General features: G+C 43.3%; 1 protein-coding gene across 2 annotated transcripts in view; it reads right to left on the minus strand.

Moving 5' to 3' along the window:
• Nucleotides 1-464: 464 nt before the first annotated feature.
• The window catches only part of nr3c2 (nuclear receptor subfamily 3, group C, member 2), a 77,660-nt gene continuing 57,803 nt past the window's right edge, over nucleotides 465-20,321 (minus strand). For both annotated transcript variants that reach the window (XM_080837351.1, XM_080837350.1), the window contains 3 exons: nucleotides 10,990-11,120; nucleotides 5,801-5,958; nucleotides 465-4,911 (listed from right to left, as the gene is read on the minus strand). In XM_080837351.1, coding sequence (XP_080693477.1) covers nucleotides 4,756-4,911; nucleotides 5,801-5,958; nucleotides 10,990-11,120 — 445 coding nt within the window. In that variant the 3' untranslated portion in view covers nucleotides 465-4,755. The remainder of the gene's footprint in view (nucleotides 4,912-5,800; nucleotides 5,959-10,989; nucleotides 11,121-20,321) is intronic.

A 20,321-nucleotide genomic window follows, 5' to 3' on the forward strand; every position in this document is an offset into this window, starting at 1 on the left:
CGACAAAGTTTGAATGAAGTTTCTACGTTAAGCGGTTCGGGCTGAATTAATCGCAGAAAAAGGTAACAAGAAGAAGAAGAAGAAGAAGAAGCCTAGGAATAACAATACAGGGCATTTCATGCACTGTAATTATATTTTATATAAAACAAATGGAAATAGTTGATTTGTTGATGAATCAGGTGTGTAGCACTGTTTGATATACTTGCTCTTCCTTCTTTTTCTCCATGTCTCCTCCATTCTTCTTCTTTTGATTATTCTCATCCATGCTCTTGTGGTTATGATGGACTATGAGGACTGTGGCAGTGTGGAAGAGCATCAGAAGTGGTTATGATCTACTATGATGACTATTGCATTGTGGAAGAGCATCAGAATCACAATAAAGGCACACGTCAGCAGGCGTCAGTTAGGGGGTTTATTGGAATCCCTTGATATTTTTGCAAACACAGTTATGGCAATATCTGCATCAAGATATACAGTTTGGAGGAACTAATTGCGTATTTTGCCTTAAAGTCATGAACAAGAATATTGATGATCTTTGTTGATAGTTGCTGACAAGTATTGTACAAAGCATTGGATTAAAAACATTTCTGATTTTCATAGCTGTTATTTTGTAAGGAAACAGGAAATGCATCTTGCGTCACACTAGGGGATATGGCTTGGTTGCTTTACACAAGATCAGTTTCAACAAGTATGATGGCAAAAACAACAACACAAATCAGAAAGACACATGAGGGGCTGTTTGAAAAAAAGAAGACTATCCGTGAAGAGGAACAGAGCTCATTTCAGTTGCAAAATACTGATTGAAAAGCTACCTACTGTGTTAACCTTGTAGCTCTGCAGTAGCCCATTCTCTGCGGTAGGTGATTTATACAAATGCATAGTGTTGGTATACCACAATAGTAGAGAGGAGCAATACAGTGTAATAGCTGGTTAAACAAAGTATAGAAGCATGAGATTCTGCAGTCATTTGCTGTCAGAACTGCCTTCTACAAAACACTCAAACAGGTTTGCTCCTATAGGACTCCTATACCAACTTATTGAGCGATCAAAGCAGCCATCTTGCCCAGAGCAGTGCTCTCTGGTCGGGTTTCTGAGGGACTTATCTCCGCACAGCACTGGAGAGATTCGGCTACTTTTCTTCACTTGGTTTCCTAATCCCAGGTCAACTCGGGCTTCATGTGAGTGACTGCTGAAATACTGCATGACTGGTGGCTGTAGTACTGAGCACTGTGTGCTGCATTTCAAATCACCAGCCTCTGCTCTTGGGTCTTCCATTTGGTTTGTTCATTTTTCCTCATCTCATCTGACCAATGCCCTGTGTGTGTGTCGCCATGTAAGAAAAAGCCAAGCACCTTGTCTATATGCCCACCCTGTTCCTGTCCCTAAGGCGTGTGGATGTGTCCTGGGTAAGTCTGCAGTGTTAAATAAATAAACCTTTTCATCAAGGGATTAGTCATTAGAATGAAATAAACCAAACTACTTCTCCATATGCATCCTGTGGGTGGGAGCTATGCAATGGAATAGGACCTATAGCTTTGAATGATTTCCTATTGTACTTAGGTTGTGTTGACACTTAAAGAAAAGAAAACTAACGAAAAATGTACAAAACCATCTTACTAAGAAACATCTTTTGAAATTCACATTATTTTTTAAACAAACAAAAGGGAGACAAAACGCTTTGTGAATCTAACATTCATGTTATAAAGTGTTTCTCTCTCCATGTTTAGTACATTCATTTCTCTCTCTCTCTCTCTCTCTGTCTTTCTTGCTCATATTCATCCTCTCACAGGTTTAGCTTTTAAACCACAACATAGCAGGAGACCAGGCGAGACATACAAACACATGGGAGACTAGTGTTCAAACCACAGATGGATAAAAGTAGAAATCTCTGTCACAACGCGATACTGGGACTCATTTATTTACAACAGATACTGTAAAATGGTAACCTTTCATGTGAGAGTAAAAAGGCACGGATTTCCCTTCTTAAATACACTGTAAACATCTGGTCAAAAAGCATGCATAAACATTACCACTTTACAAAAAAAATCTCATAGATTTTTGTTGCATCTTTTTAGACAAAGTACTAATATATTGTTTTCCAGCAAAATATAATTCTTTCAAAAAATACTTTCCCATACAGCCTATGAACCTTTTGTGAGTCTGATTTACATATATATTTATCAAAATAGACAGGGAAAAGGGGGAAAAAAAAGAACAAAGATGGAAAACAAAAATCCTTACAGCTTATAGTTTTCATTTCCTTCACAAACTCTTAGTCGTACAGCAGGGTGTAGACGGAGAACGGGCACGTGGTAACATCCTGTTACCCAAGGGCTATCTCTGCCATTTTGGGCCACCTATCTATCACCCACTGCAAGAACCAGTGTTTTACATAGCACAGGGTAGGTAATTAAACTCATTCTCTCTCTCTCTCACTCTCTCATTCTCTCTCTCTCTCAGACATTTCTTATCCTAGACAGCTCCCGTCTACTTAATGTCTCAATTATCACATTAACATCCCTGGTGCAAATCTTACTTCAGTCGAAAGCCTAAATCCGTTCCTTGTGAAAACACAACAATGCCCTCTGGAGAAGGGGATCAACAAAGCTTCAGTCAGCTTTTACACAGAAAGTAGGAGGAGAAGAAAGGGCTGGAGGAAGCTCACACACACACACAAACTCACACTCACACTCTCACACACACACACACACACACACACACACACACACACACACACACACACACACACACAAACTCACACACAAACTCACACACAAACTCACACACACACACACACATACACACACACACACACACACACACACACACACACACACACACACACACACACACACACAAACTCACACACACACACTAGATTGGCCACCCATTCCACTCTGGTGCATCTCCCTCAGCACTTGTGGCTGGGAAAGAACCTGTGGGGATATCCTCCTCATGAGTTTTCAAACATTGCACACCTCTCAATTCTGTTCTCCAGATAGCGTTCACTCTGACAGTTGTCCCAGTATTCAGAAATGTAGATGTCAGGGGAGAGGGCAAGAGTGTGTTTTAATTAAATGAAATCCAAACCTTTTTAGTACAACATTTGGAAAACCACAAAATCATCAGAAGCAAATAGTGTGTACCAGCTGTAAGTATGCAGAAAGCTCTGCCGCAGACTACTTTTGTTTTCAAGCGTTAGCTCTTTGAAAAATGTTTTGTTTTCCAGTATGAAGAAAGTATATCATTTTTAAGCTTTGTATTACCTGTGTATCTGTACATGTGCAGCTACTGTTAAAATGTGTTAAATCTGCTTAGTTTTATGAAAAGAAGCACCTTTAATATAAAATGGTGTCCAAGATTTGGACTGTGTATTTTTCCTGTTTCGTTTTTTTTTTTTTTTTTTTTACATATACATATTTTTTTTAAGAAAAAAAAAACTATTCCACACAAATAGAAAATACTATTTAATTCAGTATTTAGGTGGAGGGCTGTTTTTCTGTTTGAAAAGCATGTGCAAATGTTTCTAGTTTTGCCAAACATTTGCCAAGCATAAAGGCATTCCTCCCTCGATTCGCTTTGAGAGTAAATACTGTAGGTTCTGTCTAGGAGCGGTCTCTTCTAATGCTGGACATGGCTATGAAGCCCCTGGTGGCTATTCAAATTTGTTCAGTGTGTGAATTGCCATTTGGCAGTAATCATGGGGTTACTTCATTGTACTTGGTAGTTTGGAATGTCTTTTTGGATGCTACTGCCAGATATAGTTGCTGATGCAGACATTTTGAAAAGACTAAGTGCCTTATTTCTGATGCAGTGTCAGTATACTTAATAAGTTCTTACAAAATTATTGATGGGATGTATGCACATTGTTAAGCTTCATTCGGTAGTATCAAAAGACACAAATCTGACTTATTCAACTCTCTCACATACCATTTTTATTCATAAAAAGTTTAAATATTTAAATAATTCTATGTTTTGCATATCTGAGTAGGTTTTGATTGTTATGCAATGGTCTGAATTTGAGTCAGTGTTGTTTCTGTTTGCATTTAAAAATGCCAATTAGACACTGTTGAGTTTAGATGTCATAGCCCTTGAAGCGTGTTGAAATTGCCATGTTTCCTTTGCAAATACCTTGAAGGTTTTCCTACTATATTGTGTGTAAAGGCCGCTTCATCTTTCCTATCAATGAATTCGCTTTTTCCTCTTCACAAGGAATGGTAAAACGGAAAAACGCTAAACTGAGTTACAGAAAAGCCACAATAATCAGCTGCAGTATACGTGGGGTTTCGATGTTTGTGTGCGTGTATGTGCGCGCTTGCGCATGTTTGCATGTGTATGTGTAAGTGAACGAGATAGTGAATTTGCCCTATAGCTTGACCAAAGAAAATGCATGGCTTTATATCCATAGAAACAAAATTGTCATTATTGTCTTTGGGGCAATGAGAAGCACGTTGTCACGGCTTTGAGAAAAAAAAAGAACTCTTCAAGAAAACACACATTGTCCAAATTGTGTCATTTTTCGACACCGCCTCACATCATCTCTGCCTCTCTCTCTCTCTCTACGTGGCCTGTGATTGGTCAAAAGCAATCCTGGGACTTGCTGAAGATCTGTCTTTGACATAACCTTCTCTCACTTGTAAGGCTCCCAGGATTGTCATGTTGACGTCTCAAAACCCTGTTGGTGGTGTCTGGGTTTCCAAGCTCTCTTTTTTCTCATTCGCCTCCTGGCCTTACACGCTGACGTGGTTCAGTGTGTTACTTCTTATGAAAGAAGAGCGTGTGTGTGAGGCCCGACTCCACCTTTGGTATCTGATCACTGATTATCTCCACCAGCATCTCAGGAAACTCCACCTTCAGAACGTGGGACTCCCGGAACGTGTAGAAGCAGAAATCCAGAAGACTCCCCACCAGCTATGGGACGTAAAACATTAAACTTAACCAAATTCATAAAGCAAAACACACAACATTCCTGCTAATGACAGGACACACTTTAATCTGAATGTTAAAAAATAAACACTGTTAATAATAACAGATTATTAACAGAACTGATTATGTTGTGTGAATTAGGAGACAGTAACACATTCAAATAAAATGTGCCAGAACTGTGAGACCATCAGTGCATTCAGGGCTGATGACATACTGAGCTCATTCCTCACTAAGGAACCTAGAAATGTGAATTTAAATCCAAATGGTGACAGCCATCTCCCCGGCCTTCCAGTGGAAGAGATGAGAGTGATGAAGAGCCTAGGCGGGAGAGAGAGGGGATCACCTCACACTGGGGGCCGGCCGGCAGCACAGGGCCACTGGGGGGAGCACTTGACTCTCAGCAGCCCCAGGGCACTTGTCACCGCATTCATCCACCGGATTGGAGATGAGAGTAAATCTTAAATCTTAATCAGGAGCTATCCGTGAGCTGACTACATCATTTTAAGAAGCCAACTGTTACTCAGCTCACCCGGGTAAAAGTAATATTTATGTTTTGAAACAGGTTGACCCGAAATAACTGATTTATTATTTACTAATACTTGCAGTTTGAGGTATAAGGAAACTCTTGGAAATGTTGTTTAACATTCTTTAAAACATGAAATAACCATCCCAAAAATTCCCATAAAATACCAAAGAAATGTTATGTGCCTGTTTACATATCTGTGATCCTCAACCAGTGTGGCCATTTAGTCTATTCAGCTGTGCAGACATTCCAAAGATCTACTTACATTTAAACTTGTGTAAAGATATGCATGTTGCAGGAGCAAATTCTGCGCTTTAGTCCATTACTATAGTTACTGGATGCACAACTTACATCATGCATAGCGTCCAGAAGCTTGGTCAGTTGAAAGAAACGCTGCCACGTCTGGCCCGAGTTGTTGGTGGCTTTGCCCACGGCCCGCCTCATCTCCTTGATGTAGTTCACCCTCATCTCCTCAAACGCTGCCTGGTTTTTCAGTCCATCTTTAGGAACTGTTAAAAGGAGAACAAGAGGCCCTGCCATCAGAGAGCTAGAACACATCCACATACATACAGGGTTCCCTTCAGAGAGCTAGAACACATCCACATACATACAGGGTTCCCTTCAGAGAGCTAGAACACATCCACATACAAACAGGATTCCCCTGCCATCAGAGAGCTAGAACACATCCACATACATACAGGGTTCCCCTGCCTTCAGAGAGTTAGAACACATCCACATACATACAGGGTTCCCTTCAGAGAGCTAGAACACATCCACATACAAACAGGATTCCCCTGCCTTCAGAGAGTTAGAACACATCCACATACATACAGGGTTCCCTTCAGAGAGCTAGAACACATCCACATACATACAGGGTTGCCTTCAGAGAGCTAGAACACATCCACATACAAACAGGGTTCCCCTGCCTTCAGAGAGCTAGAACACATCCACATACAAACAAGGTTGCCTTCAGAGTGCTAGAACACATCCACATACAAACAGGGTTCCCCTGCCTTCAGAGAGCTAGAACACATCCACATACATACAGGGTTGCCTACCGACTATCTCTAATGCTTTTTTTCATGGGAACACTTCTTTTATTTCAAGTGGTACAAACATTCTTTCATCCTTTATACATTCATACATAAATATTACGATATATGCTGTGTAACATTTAATTAGCCTTTAAATTAGTCTTTACCGGGTGATACCCTGAGAATGTGGCATGTGCCACCGCTGGCTTGTGACAGCGCCCTATTTTCTGACTGTCATCCGTGTTTCAAACGTTGTGATGTAGGTACAATCCCTGCAGTGGCAGCAGTATCGAGGGTTTCATTAAGAAGCTGGCTAATGAAAACATTTGTACGATGAGATATGAGATAAATGAAGTTAGGCATCCTGAGGAGTGACAGAGGGAAGAAGAGCCAGGGAGAGAGTAAAGCACCAGCAAAAAATATTCTGACTTCTGTTTTTTTAAATTCCAAGTGAATCAGATTACCTAATGGTTAATAAATTGAATCGAAAGGCAAATAGAAGTTAAACTCGTTTCAGGATTCATCCGTTCAGCGAGGGAGTAAGAAACGCCTTCAGGCCATTTATTGTACAACTGCAAAATCAGACCCACAGAACCAGACGACAATGATTTCACAGTGGAGGCACAGCTACTGTTTTCAGCCCAGTCATGATTGACATGTATGTGGGGGCTTCCGCAGTGTCAGTTAGTAACTCTTTAGCCATCGGCTGTTGACCCCTGCCTCACTGCAAACCCTGCTTTCAAACTGAAATATGTACCCATACTGTAATATGACACAGAGGAAGATTGTGATCATACAGCACACCCCTTAGGTGTGTGCTTTCACTTATTATTCACTTATTTCTAAAGTATCAGTACCACAGACTGTCTTCCATGTTGTGTAAATGTAACAAGAAAAATGAATAATTCACAAACATTATTTAGTTTGCCTCACTTGTTGAGGAGAAGTTCACCCATCTTGTGTGAGACTGACAGGCTCCTTGTTAGTGTTGGTCGGAAACTGACACAGCTAGGGGTCCTGTCATTTTGTTCTCTGTCACCCTCCTGTCACCCTGTGTTTATATTGCAATCAGCAGGGACACACAGGGGAGAGATGACATAGCCTGATGTCTTAGAGATGGAGCAGACTCTCCTACTCATGAGCAGCCTCTCACCCAAAGCTGGGGGGGTGCAGGGTTGCATACTAGAATGGACAGACAGGAAACCTCTGCCTATTGCAAAGCCCACTTCAGGACCTGACTAGTAAATATTGTGTCAGCGCAGTCAAAAGGCAGGTGAGGTGATGGTGGAGTTTGTGGCAGAGACGGGGGGGTTGGGGGGGCGCAGGTGATTCTGCTTGTTCCCTCTTGTGTCTTCAGCAGGAATGTGCTAAACCCCTCTCCTGCTCTCCGTCCCTCCCTCCCTTCTCCTGCGCTCCTACTGACCCACATAGGCCTCATTAGCCACAGGGCTGGCATTTAGGGCCCTGCTGAATGGAAACTGGCCTGATTACGCCTCCGTAATGGCTGTCATGTCAGGGTGCAAACAGCTCTCTTCTTTCGTTCCTGACAGAGTGGAGAGGAGCCCCTCGCCTGAGGCCTGTGGATGCTTGTGAGGACAGTTTAGTGTCCATGTGCCCTTGGATTTATGTCAACTGTGTGTGTGTCGGCGGCGTTTTTAAGCATTCAGCATGTTTAAAATGGGGTGGAACACAGCCATTACTCCATGTCCTTTCACCCTCTACAAAGTTTTTAGTTGTCTTGAAGCTTGTAAATCAAGTTCTACACTCCACAGTCATCACTTAAGCATGCCAAATATGTATGGGAGAGCTGTCAGGAAAGATGATGTGTGGTGACATACACGTTAAGTGTTAATAGAGAAGAGCCTCTGAGGGTTTTGGGGCGGTCAAGGCCTCCATCATAACCAAAGTCACAGGAGAATCTTCAGGCCCAGAGTGAAATTTTAGCCAAGGTCAAAGAAGACTTGGAACTTCATAAGTCCACAGGCCACCAGATCAGATGCACCAGACATGCCCCCTCTTCACAGACGGCTGCTATCTCCTTCTCAACTGGGTACGAACACAAACAAACACCCTTATCCACCCAAACCTACAGACATACCATCCACTTCTCTCTGCGTATCTGTGTCTATCTACCTTTGTCTCTCTGTTTTTCACATTCACACAAACACGCACAAGCAAATAACACACACACACACTTGCAGGCAGGCAGGCACGTAGGCACGCATAGTTTACTTCTTTATTTGGATTCGGTAAATTAGTACATATCAGGCAAAATCCAAATTTGGCTAAAGGGAAGTTTTAAATTGCATTCAAAGTTCTAGTCCATATGGTGCATTACGGGTAAAGGTGACACCTGCGCTTCCAGATAAAGAGGCTACCTATTAATGCTGACGTTGAGCAGTACTTTGCAAAGTGTTTGGCCCTTTTTTTTGAGAGACCACAGATTTGTAGGCCTCGCACACACATTCTATGCACATGACCTAAGCTGCCAAAGATCAAGGCACCCTTATCCACCCAAACCTACAGACATACCATCCACTTCTCTCTGCGTATCTGTGTCTATCTACCTTTGTCTCTCTGTTTTTCACATTCACACAAACACGCACAAGCAAATAACACACACACACACTTGCAGGCAGGCAGGCACGTAGGCACGCATACACACACACACAGGCACACACACACACACAATGTCACCGCTAGCATACAACACTGAGCACAAGCACAACACAGATCTTAAATCTACATGTTCCCAAAAGCTGTCACTTAAAAACACTGCTCTGAAACATGAGATCAAGGCAAGTGTGTGTCAAGTGTTTTAAATGTACCTCAGTTCAAAAAAAATAAAAGCTTTGAACTTAGAAAAAACACAACACCCAAATTACAGAAAAGCCACGATGAAAGCCTCTGAGCATAAAAAAGGGCATTTATTATGATAACTGACTCCATTAGCACATTGGAGAAACAAAATAGAGCTAATCAAATCAATGGCCAAATGTGTTTAAACATCAAATCCTCTTAATAAGACAGGGAAAGAGGAACAGTAGAATGGAATAGTGCTTCATGACATTTTGAATGGACCAGAAATTCTGGTGAGGTAGGTGGAGTGGACATGGAGGCCCACAAGGGCAGCGATGTACTTGCAAAGCCAAGATCTTAAACTGCTTTCAAAGTCAGATTGGATACAATGTCTTCTAAATACAGCAACCTGACAGAAAATGTATACAGATTTCACTTCTCTATTATTTTGTTCAACTTCCAAATGTCTTTGTCTTTCAATCTTGCCATCAGTCTATTTCCCTGGCATGAAGTTTCTCTCTCTCTCTCTCTCTCTCTCTCTCCTTCTCTCCTCCACCTTGAAAATCGTGTTTGAGCGCAGCGTAGGGAAAACACTGGCTCTTGGCTGTTTGCCTCCTGTCTGACTGGCCTTTATTGAGTGCAGCAGGGCTGTTTGGCCGGGCTCCAGTGGATCAGGGTGTAAGAAGTTGCGGTAGCAGACTGGGATCTCATCTGTACTCAGAAACAATACTTCTAAACTTTGCCCTACTTTCGTCAAGATTTTAATCACTGTAACACTGTATGTAGGTATGTGTGTGTGTGTGTGTTTGTGTGTGCGTGTGTGTGTGTACACTGCCCCCCACAAACAAAAAAGGTTAATGTAATGGTACATCTTAAAGAGTCATTACAGAGTTTTGTCTAAAACTAGCAAACTAACTAGCTAACAGCAAACAGACTTGCCTTGCAAACACCAACAGCACAGCTGGCACTGATGAAAGGAAGCTTGATATATTTGGCAACATTGTGCACAAAAAGCTGTTATCTAATTTTCGTGGGTTTCCCACCAAGACCAGAAAACTATGTTGTGAAGAACCTGGGCGGCTCTCTGGGTGTGAATGCTAGGTGTGTTTATCTCTCCTTCTCTCAACAAATACATACCTTACAAAACAACCTACGTAATGCAGCTTTAAAAGCCATGCTCATGATAATGATGACAATAAGTCAGTGTCATAGCATAATAAGCCTATCACTATATCCTAAGATGCTTCACATTAAGACTCCACTAATAAGCCTTAGTTAATGCAATCATTTATATGCACACGCTCATGAAAAAAACCCTATGCATGAAACCAACCAAGTACAACCAGTGCATGAAAGACAGTCGGAATTCATATCTGAACTCATTTGCTGAAACAAGTAAACTATTTTACACGCATATTTCACAGACTAAGGGTTTGAGCTCTTTCTGTTCCACATACTCATGATGGATTCCTGTAGCTACAGGCGTCCTGCTGACATGTAACAGACATGCCAAAATGAAGAGTGGTAAAACCAGTCCTTTTCTGAGAGCTCAAACTCGTTTACCTTTATCTAGAAACTACCTCTGAACAACTAGACATTATTCACCTTTAGGCTAAATAGCACTAAGATGGAATCTAAATGATTGAGTTGGAGCTTGAGGTTTGACATAACCAAAACATCAGCGCTAATGTAAAGTTCACACTGTACCTGTGCTGAGAAGCAGTAGCACCTTCATAGCCAGGAACTCCTCATAGGTGAGCTGTAGCCGCACAAACTCCTGGCTCACCTGCCTCATGCCCACACACAGATCATACATGGCCGACTGCTGCATGCGCTCCCTGGAGGGGGGACGGGAAGAGAGGGAGGGAGCAGGAAGGAAAAGAGGAAATAAGAAAGAAAGAAAGAAGGAAAGAAAGATATGCAGAGGGAAGGAGAGTGAGAGAGAGCCAAAACAACAACAAAAACAATCAGTATTTCAAGAAGTTCTGTGATCTAATTGCAAATTTCCATTCACTGAATGACATGAACATTGCTCTCACACTGTGAGAGGGACGAGCTGCACCTCTGGTCACATACATTAACATACATAAACATAAATACACATAGAAATACATATACAGAAATACACATAGAAATGTTCTATGAATTTCTTCATGCAATGCTTCAGTTTTACCATTTGTATGTACTGTACGAGTGTGTGTTGGTGGGTGGAGTTATGTGGGCCTTAATGCATTTCCCCCTTCCGTAAACCTTTGAATTCATTACAGTTGGTTTGTAATTATTACTGATAATACTCTTTACTTTCACAGTACTGTTGTGAAGTCTTGCAAATAAAGATCCAATAAATGTGCTAATTTTCGGAGCAAAAATTTCCAAAATGAATGCACTGGTGAACTGTAGGGTGTGATGTGGTGTGATGTGGTGAACTGTAGGGTGTGATGTGGTGAACTGAAGGGGGTGATGTGGTGTGATGTGGTGAACTGTAGGGTGTGATGTGGTGAACTGTAGGGGGTGATGTGGTGAACTGTAGGGGGTGATGTGGTGTGATGTGGTGAACTGTAGGGGGTGATGTGGTGAACTGTAGGGGGTGATGTGGTGAACTGTAGGGGGTGATGTGGTGAACTGTAGGGGGTGATGTGGTGAACTGTAGGGTGTGATGTGGTGAACTGTAGGGGGTGATGTGGTGTGATGTGGTGAACTGTAGGGGGTGATGTGGTGTGATGTGGTGAACTGTAGGGTGTGATGTGGTGAACTGTAGGGGGTGATGTGGTGAACTGTAGGGGGTGATGTGGTGAACTGTAGGGGGTGATGTGGTGTGATGTAGGGAACTGTAGGGGGTGATGTGGTGTGATGTGGTGAACTGTAGGGGGTGATGTGGTGAACTGTAGGGGGTGATGTGGTGTGATGTGGTGAACTGTAGGGTGTGATGTGGTGAACTGTAGGGTGTGATGTGGTGTGATGTGGTGAACTGTAGGGTGTGATGTGGTGAACTGTAGGGGGTGATGTGGTGAACTGTAGGGGGTGATGTGGTGAACTGTAGGGGGTGATGTGGTGTGATGTAGGGAACTGTAGGGGGTGATGTGGTGTGATGTGGTGAACTGTAGGGTGTGATGTGGTGAACTGTAGGGGGTGATGTGGTGTGATGTGGTGAACTGTAGGGTGTGATGTGGTGTGATGTGGTGAACTGTAGGGTGTGATGTGGTGAACTGTAGGGGGTGATGTGGTGTGATGTGGTGAACTGTAGGGTGTGATGTGGTGAACTGTAGGGGGTGATGTGGTGAACTGTAGGGGGTGATGTGGTGAACTGTAGGGGGTGATGTGGTGAACTGTAGGGTGTGATGTGGTGTGATGTGGTGAACTGTAGGGTGTGATGTGGTGAACTGTAGGGGGTGATGTGGTGAACTGTAGGGGGTGATGTGGTGAACTGTAGGGGGTGATGTGGTGAACTGTAGGGTGTGATGTGGTGAACTGTAGGATGTGATGTGGTGTGATGTGGTGAACTGTAGGGTGTGATGTGGTGAACTGTAGGATGTGATGTGGTGTGATGTGGTGAACTGTAGGGGGTGATGTGGTGAACTGTAGGGGGTGATGTGGTGAACTGTAGGGGGTGATGTGGTGAACTGTAGGGTGTGATGTGGTGTGATGTGGTGAACTGTAGGGTGTGATGTGGTGAACTGTAGGGGGTGATGTGGTGAACTGTAGGGGGTGATGTGGTGAACTGTAGGGTGTGATGTGGTGAACTGTAGGGGGTGATGTGGTGAACTGTAGGGGGTGATGTGGTGAACTGTAGGGTGTGATGTGGTGAACTGTAGGATGTGATGTGGTGTGATGTGGTGAACTGTAGGGGGTGATGTGGTGAACTGTAGGGTGTGATGTGGTGAACTGTAGGATGTGATGTGGTGTGATGTGGTGAACTGTAGGGGGTGATGTGGTGAACTGTAGGTGGTGATGTGGTGAACTGTAGGATGTGATGTGGTGTGATGTGGTGAACTGTAGGATGTGATGTGGTGTGATGTGGTGAACTGTAGGGGGTGATGTGGTGAACTGTAGGTGGTGATGTGGTGAACTGTAGGGGGTGATGTGGTGAACTGTAGGGTGTGATGTGGTGAACTGTAGGATGTGATGTGGTGTGATGTGGTGAACTGTAGGGGGTGATGTGGGGTGATGTGGTGAACTGTAGGGGGTGATGTGGTGAACTGTAGGGTGTGATGTGGTGAACTGTAGGATGTGATGTGGTGTGATGTGGTGAACTGTAGGGGGTGATGTGGTGAACTGTAGGTGGTGATGTGGTGAACTGTAGGATGTGATGTGGTGTGATGTGGTGAACTGTAGCATGTGATGTGGTGTGATGTGGTGAACTGTAGGGGGTGATGTGGTGAACTGTAGGTGGTGATGTGGTGAACTGTAGGATGTGATGTGGTGTGATGTGGTGAACTGTAGGGGGTGATGTGGTGAACTGTAGGATGTGATGTGGGGTGATGTGGTGAACTGTAGGGGGTGATGTGGTGAACTGTAGGGTGTGATGTGGTGAACTGTAGGATGTGATGTGGTGTGATGTGGTGAACTGTAGGGGGTGATGTGGTGAACTGTAGGTGGTGATGTGGTGAACTGTAGGGTGTGATGTGGTGAACTGTAGGATGTGATGTGGTGTGATGTGGTGAACTGTAGGATGTGATGTGGTGTGATGTGGTGAACTGTAGGGGGTGATGTGGTGTGATGTGGTGAACTGTAGGGGGTGATGTGGTGTGATGTGGTGAACTGTAGGGGGTGATGTGGTGTGATGTGGTGAACTGTAGGATGTGATGTGGTGAACTGTAGGGGGTGATGTGGTGAACTGTAGGGGGTGATGTGGTGAACTGTAGGGGGTGATGTGGTGAACTGTAGGGTGTGATGTGGTGAACTGTAGGATGTGATGTGGTGTGATGTGGTGAACTGTAGGGTGTGATGTGGTGAACTGTAGGATGTGATGTGGTGTGATGTGGTGAACTGTAGGGGGTGATGTGGTGAACTGTAGGGGGTGATGTGGTGAACTGTAGGGGGTGATGTGGTGAACTGTAGGGTGTGATGTGGTGTGATGTGGTGAACTGTAGGGTGTGATGTGGTGAACTGTAGGGGGTGATGTGGTGAACTGTAGGGGGTGATGTGGTGAACTGTAGGGTGTGATGTGGTGAACTGTAGGGGGTGATGTGGTGAACTGTAGGGGGTGATGTGGTGAACTGTAGGGTGTGATGTGGTGAACTGTAGGATGTGATGTGGTGTGATGTGGTGAACTGTAGGGGGTGATGTGGTGAACTGTAGGGTGTGATGTGGTGAACTGTAGGATGTGATGTGGTGTGATGTGGTGAACTGTAGGGGGTGATGTGGTGAACTGTAGGTGGTGATGTGGTGAACTGTAGGATGTGATGTGGTGTGATGTGGTGAACTGTAGGATGTGATGTGGTGTGATGTGGTGAACTGTAGGGGGTGATGTGGTGAACTGTAGGTGGTGATGTGGTGAACTGTAGGGGGTGATGTGGTGAACTGTAGGGTGTGATGTGGTGAACTGTAGGATGTGATGTGGTGTGATGTGGTGAACTGTAGGGGGTGATGTGGGGTGATGTGGTGAACTGTAGGGGGTGATGTGGTGAACTGTAGGGTGTGATGTGGTGAACTGTAGGATGTGATGTGGTGTGATGTGGTGAACTGTAGGGGGTGATGTGGTGAACTGTAGGTGGTGATGTGGTGAACTGTAGGATGTGATGTGGTGTGATGTGGTGAACTGTAGGATGTGATGTGGTGTGATGTGGTGAACTGTAGGGGGTGATGTGGTGAACTGTAGGTGGTGATGTGGTGAACTGTAGGATGTGATGTGGTGTGATGTGGTGAACTGTAGGGGGTGATGTGGTGAACTGTAGGATGTGATGTGGGGTGATGTGGTGAACTGTAGGGGGTGATGTGGTGAACTGTAGGGTGTGATGTGGTGAACTGTAGGATGTGATGTGGTGTGATGTGGTGAACTGTAGGGGGTGATGTGGTGAACTGTAGGTGGTGATGTGGTGAACTGTAGGGTGTGATGTGGTGAACTGTAGGATGTGATGTGGTGTGATGTGGTGAACTGTAGGATGTGATGTGGTGTGATGTGGTGAACTGTAGGGGGTGATGTGGTGTGATGTGGTGAACTGTAGGGGGTGATGTGGTGTGATGTGGTGAACTGTAGGGGGTGATGTGGTGTGATGTGGTGAACTGTAGGATGTGATGTGGTGTGATGTGGTGAACTGTAGGATGTGATGTGGTGTGATGTGGTGAACTGTAGGGGGTGATGTGGTGAACTGTAGGGTGTGATGTGGTGAACTGTAGGTGGTGATGTGGTGAACTGTAGGGGGTGATGTGGTGAACTGTAGGGGGTGATGTGGTGTGATGTGGTGAACTGTAGGGGGTGATGTGGTGTGATGTGGTGAACTGTAGGGGGTGATGTGGTGTGATGTGGTGAACTGTAGGGGGTGATGTGGTGTGATGTGGTGAACTGTAGGGGGTGATGTGGTGTGATGTGGTGAACTGTAGGGGGTGATGTGGTGTGATGTGGTGAACTGTAGGGGGTGATGTGGTGTGCCAGGCTTATGAAAAGAGATCCTCAACAACAGCATGATGAGTCAGAGGAGCTAGGTCACTGAGAAAGTGAAGAGTTAACCCGAAAGCCGAGTTCTAGAGATTTCTACAGTACTCTTTGTGTCAACAAAAAATGTCCAGTAACCAGATATTGTTCATACAAGCAGAGAAAGGAAAGTGAGAGAAATAGAAAAAAAGGGAGACTTGTGGTAAAAAAGGACTTTCACCTATAATCGTCTTCCTCTTTCTCTCCCACTGAATGTGTGTGTGCCTCAATCTTACCATAGCTACCTCTCTTACCCTCTACCCTAGCGTATCTCTACTTCTGTCTGTCTGTCTGTCTGTCTGTCTGTCTGTCTGTCTGTCTGACTGTCTGTCTGACTGTCTGTCTGTCGATTTGATAGCCTTGCTATTGACCATACCCTCCTCCTTTCCTCTCTCCACTTACAGTATCTGCAGTGGTGGAAGAAGTACTGACGTTTAGTACTTAAGTAAAAGTACAAGTACCCAGGAAAATGAAAGTAAAAGTAAAAGTTAAAGTACTACATCAACAATCCTACTTAAGTAAAAAGTAAAAAAGTTTAAAAGTAAAAGTAAAAGTACTCACGCAATGGGTTGTCTCTCAATGTCTAGGCTGTGCCATTTTGATAAAGTAATAGCGACTGGTAATAAATGCCTCTACATATGTCACTACTAGTAATAATTATAAGCAACAACATTTGTTAATTGGAAAGGTTGGTGTACTTATTGGGCCTATTGTCTGTAATACTGTTCACACTCTATCTTACAATTCTGCGGATGACAATTTATCTACCAGGCAATGTTCCCTCTAATTTTTTTCAGCACTGAGCAAATATAATTTTTTTCAGCACTGTGAGCAATTCGTAAAACACGCGACCTGACGAAAATGACCACGAGCCTGCGTTAGCCATAGGTTTCCAAAGAGATGACAGCAAATGCATCAATATGTCTACAAGGTTGATATTTATTCAATATCCTTTATAATGGCTGGACTTTGGAACATTTTAATGATGGTGTTTTACCAGTCAGTTTAGTTGAACTTAAAGGATCTTTGGTTGAAAATAAATAAGGTTAAGGGTTTATGACTGGTTCACTGGTTATGAATGATAATGATGTACTCAAAATAAAAGTATCCAAGGTGTTTAGTCATTTCTCAGCAGGTACAACATTTAAGTAGAACTTCATTGAAAGAAAAATGCTAATGTAGTGCTTTACAATAAATATAGCAATTATGGTGTATTTTTTCATAAAGGTAGCCTTTATAAAAAATGTAATAACTGGAGTGGTTTGCAACAAACTAAGCTACAAAACATGTCATTTGATTTACATTGAGGGAGCTAGGCCTATCTGGCTGTGTGGGTCATCTTGTCTGCAGGCCTATGGAAGACACACCTTTCTGACTAAACATATGTCAAAATGTTGTTGCAGTTATCAAGATCACTTTGAATAGGGCCTAATAGGTCTAATTAAAAATATTGGAAATTTCTACCTCAAATCTTCTCGCCTCACGATTTTGTCTTAGTGGCATTCATTAGACTGAAACCGCGTTCACAGTCGGCGCTAGATGCTTGGAATGTGCCACAAATGTCAAGAAGTTGTACCAGATCTGGGAAATGCGCACTTTTCAGCGACCACCTTTTTTCAATAACCATGAACTTGAGTTCGTTGTTGACAAATATGTCCCGGGACCGCATATTATGCTTCCTCCAGAAGCGCTTCGAACCTTTTCTCCAGATTGGTCACGTCATTCAGCCCATGATCAAATTTACTAACTGCACGATCCAACGTGTCCGGCTCAAAGGCGGTGTTTTACCAGTTCAGGGAAGCGGGCATCCGCAAGTGCTCACAAACTTTAAAGACAAACAGAATATTGTCACTTTTGTTCACTGCATGTTTTCCCACGAGCAAACTCTTTTCGTGTTTGCCTCCGAGCATATGTAAATATGTCTGAAAGTTTTATCCTACCTGAGTCAGTTTGGACAATTTCATCTAGCTGCTCATGTTTAAACATTAGGCAGACCTTTTTCTGTGGCACCTGCTCTGCCTTTCTTTTCGCCATGGTAGCCTATAACTGCTGGAGCAGAGACCGGCAAGAGAGCTAAAGGAAATTTTGTATGTAAACATTCTAACGCACATCCGGCTTGGTTGTCAGACATGTCAGTATTTTATGTCATCCCCTTTGATGCTCAGATTTTTAAACCCTAAAAAAAAAAATCGTTTATGCGGTCTGAAAAATGTGCGCGGTCTGAAAAATCTATTGAGCGGCCTCTTCGACTGGCCTGCGTGGCCGCGCGTGCAGCTTAGAGGGAACATTGCTACCAGGGATTATTTGCAAAGTTAATACCATTAAGCCAAACCAATAAAGACACAATTTTATATCTTTGAATCTTTTATTCAATTGTAAACGTGTAAAAAATGGAAATATGAAACATGAAAACAAATGGAGTTGTTAAACTGGTCAATGCAGAGTTTTATGCTCTATTGATTGCAGAAAAGGAAAAAAAATATATTGAGTAACCCAAGACTAGGCATTTAGTTTGCATGCCAGGCAATAACCAGTCAATAAAAAAGGCAAATCTTCACGTTAGCTTGACATTGCTAAACTACCAGCTTTATCTTACCACTATGTTAAATAAATAATCAAGGTACAATCGTGTTATTTTGATGCTATTGCTGTATGTCAACATGTATTTTGCTAGATAACAGTATAAAAACATGTCAGTAACCGCATACGATATGCCAAAGTCATACACATTAACTTAGCATAGCAAGAACTCTGCATAACTCGACCTGTTTCTCCAAATTTGAAGGCGAATTTTGAAGTATAGCAACTCCTTTTTTGAGGTAGACAGGAAACGCACTGAAACCTCCACGAGATATTCTTGGGGCCTCTGAACTTGAACATGTCCTCAGATGAGGCTGACTCTGAATCCATGCTGAAAAGTTGTTTGTTAGTCTGGCTGTTTGTCGAATGTTTAAGCAAAACAGTCAAGGCTACCGTAGTGCTGCTGCCAAATACACACTCTGTTGTCATTGGAGCTGATAGAGCCACCTGATTGGTTGAAACGTCCTAAAGCAACGCAATCCATATTTTTGTGTAGGCAACAGTTTGGCGAAACTGTGTTCATAAAATGTAATGAATAACGACACATATTGTAGAAATGTAGCGGAGTAAGAGTATAGATAATAGCTGCAAAATGTAACGAAGTAAAAGTAAAAAGTATGCACTATTATTTTGACTTAAGTAAAGTACAGATACCGGTACGTAAAAATGTAACGAAGTACAGTAACGAAGTAAAAATACTTTGTTACATTCCACCACTGAGTATCTGTTAGTCTGCCGGTGTCTGACAGCCAACGCTGAAGTATTTTTCCATCTGATAGAATCCTAACTGCATGCACCTCAGCCAGTAGTGTCTCTTTGGCCAAACCAGAGATCCACAGAGATTCAGTCCACAGAGACTGGGGGGCAACCTCACCAACTATCAAACTAGTGGATGGTCTAACATGAAGACTCTTGAAAACAACAGTTAATGGAAGCGTATTACATTGTGTGCATCCTTTTGCAATACAAACAACAAACTTCTACTGCCTCAATTGGAAAGTCTTATTTTCCCTCTCTTTCTCCCTCCCTCTCTCTCTCTCGCTGTCTCTGTGTCTCTCTCTCCCTCACACACACACACACACACAGACACAGACACACACACACACACACACACACACACACACACACACACACACACACACACACACACACACAAACACGCACGCACACACGCACACACAAACACATTTTGACACGTAGAGTCCAGATTCAGTCTCCTGGTTGTTAAGGAGAGGGGTTGTTGCAACAGCAGTGAATGAAGTGATAAACGTGTGAAAAGACCAGGTTCTCAAAAACCTTGTTAAGAGATGACAGCAGGAACAGACTTTCCCAAGCAGACCATAATGGTGCAACCCTCCAACCTGTGGAGCATGCTGAGCACTGATGCTGAACACTGATGCCGTGTGCCGCTCTGCACCGGGCCTGCATGCACTGGCAAAGAGCGGAGTGGAGCTTTTTTCAGACTGCTGTGCTTTGCGCTGCTGCTACTGGCAGCCTCTTTCTGAGACGTGGTTGCTTTGGTACTGTCTGCAGTGCTCTGGGCTTAAGTTGGGTTTGTTGACATTCTCTGTTTTCAATCAAAATGTGCCCACATATTTAACAGGACACCCACTGTTGCCCAAACTAATAAATCTTACATTAAAACATTAAAATATGTACCAGCAGTGACGGTGTGTGAGGGATTTGTTGGGGTTGGATAATGTTTTTGTGAGAACTTTACAATACATTCATTGGAATCATCATCCCAATCCCAATCCCAATCCCAGGGGTGCACAACATGGATGAGAATATAGTATCAAAGAGGCTGTTGAAATTCACCATACCATGA

The sequence above is a fragment of the Sprattus sprattus genome, assembly GCF_963457725.1.
Source record: "Sprattus sprattus genome assembly, chromosome: 4".
Lineage (NCBI taxonomy): Eukaryota > Metazoa > Chordata > Actinopteri > Clupeiformes > Clupeidae > Sprattus > Sprattus sprattus.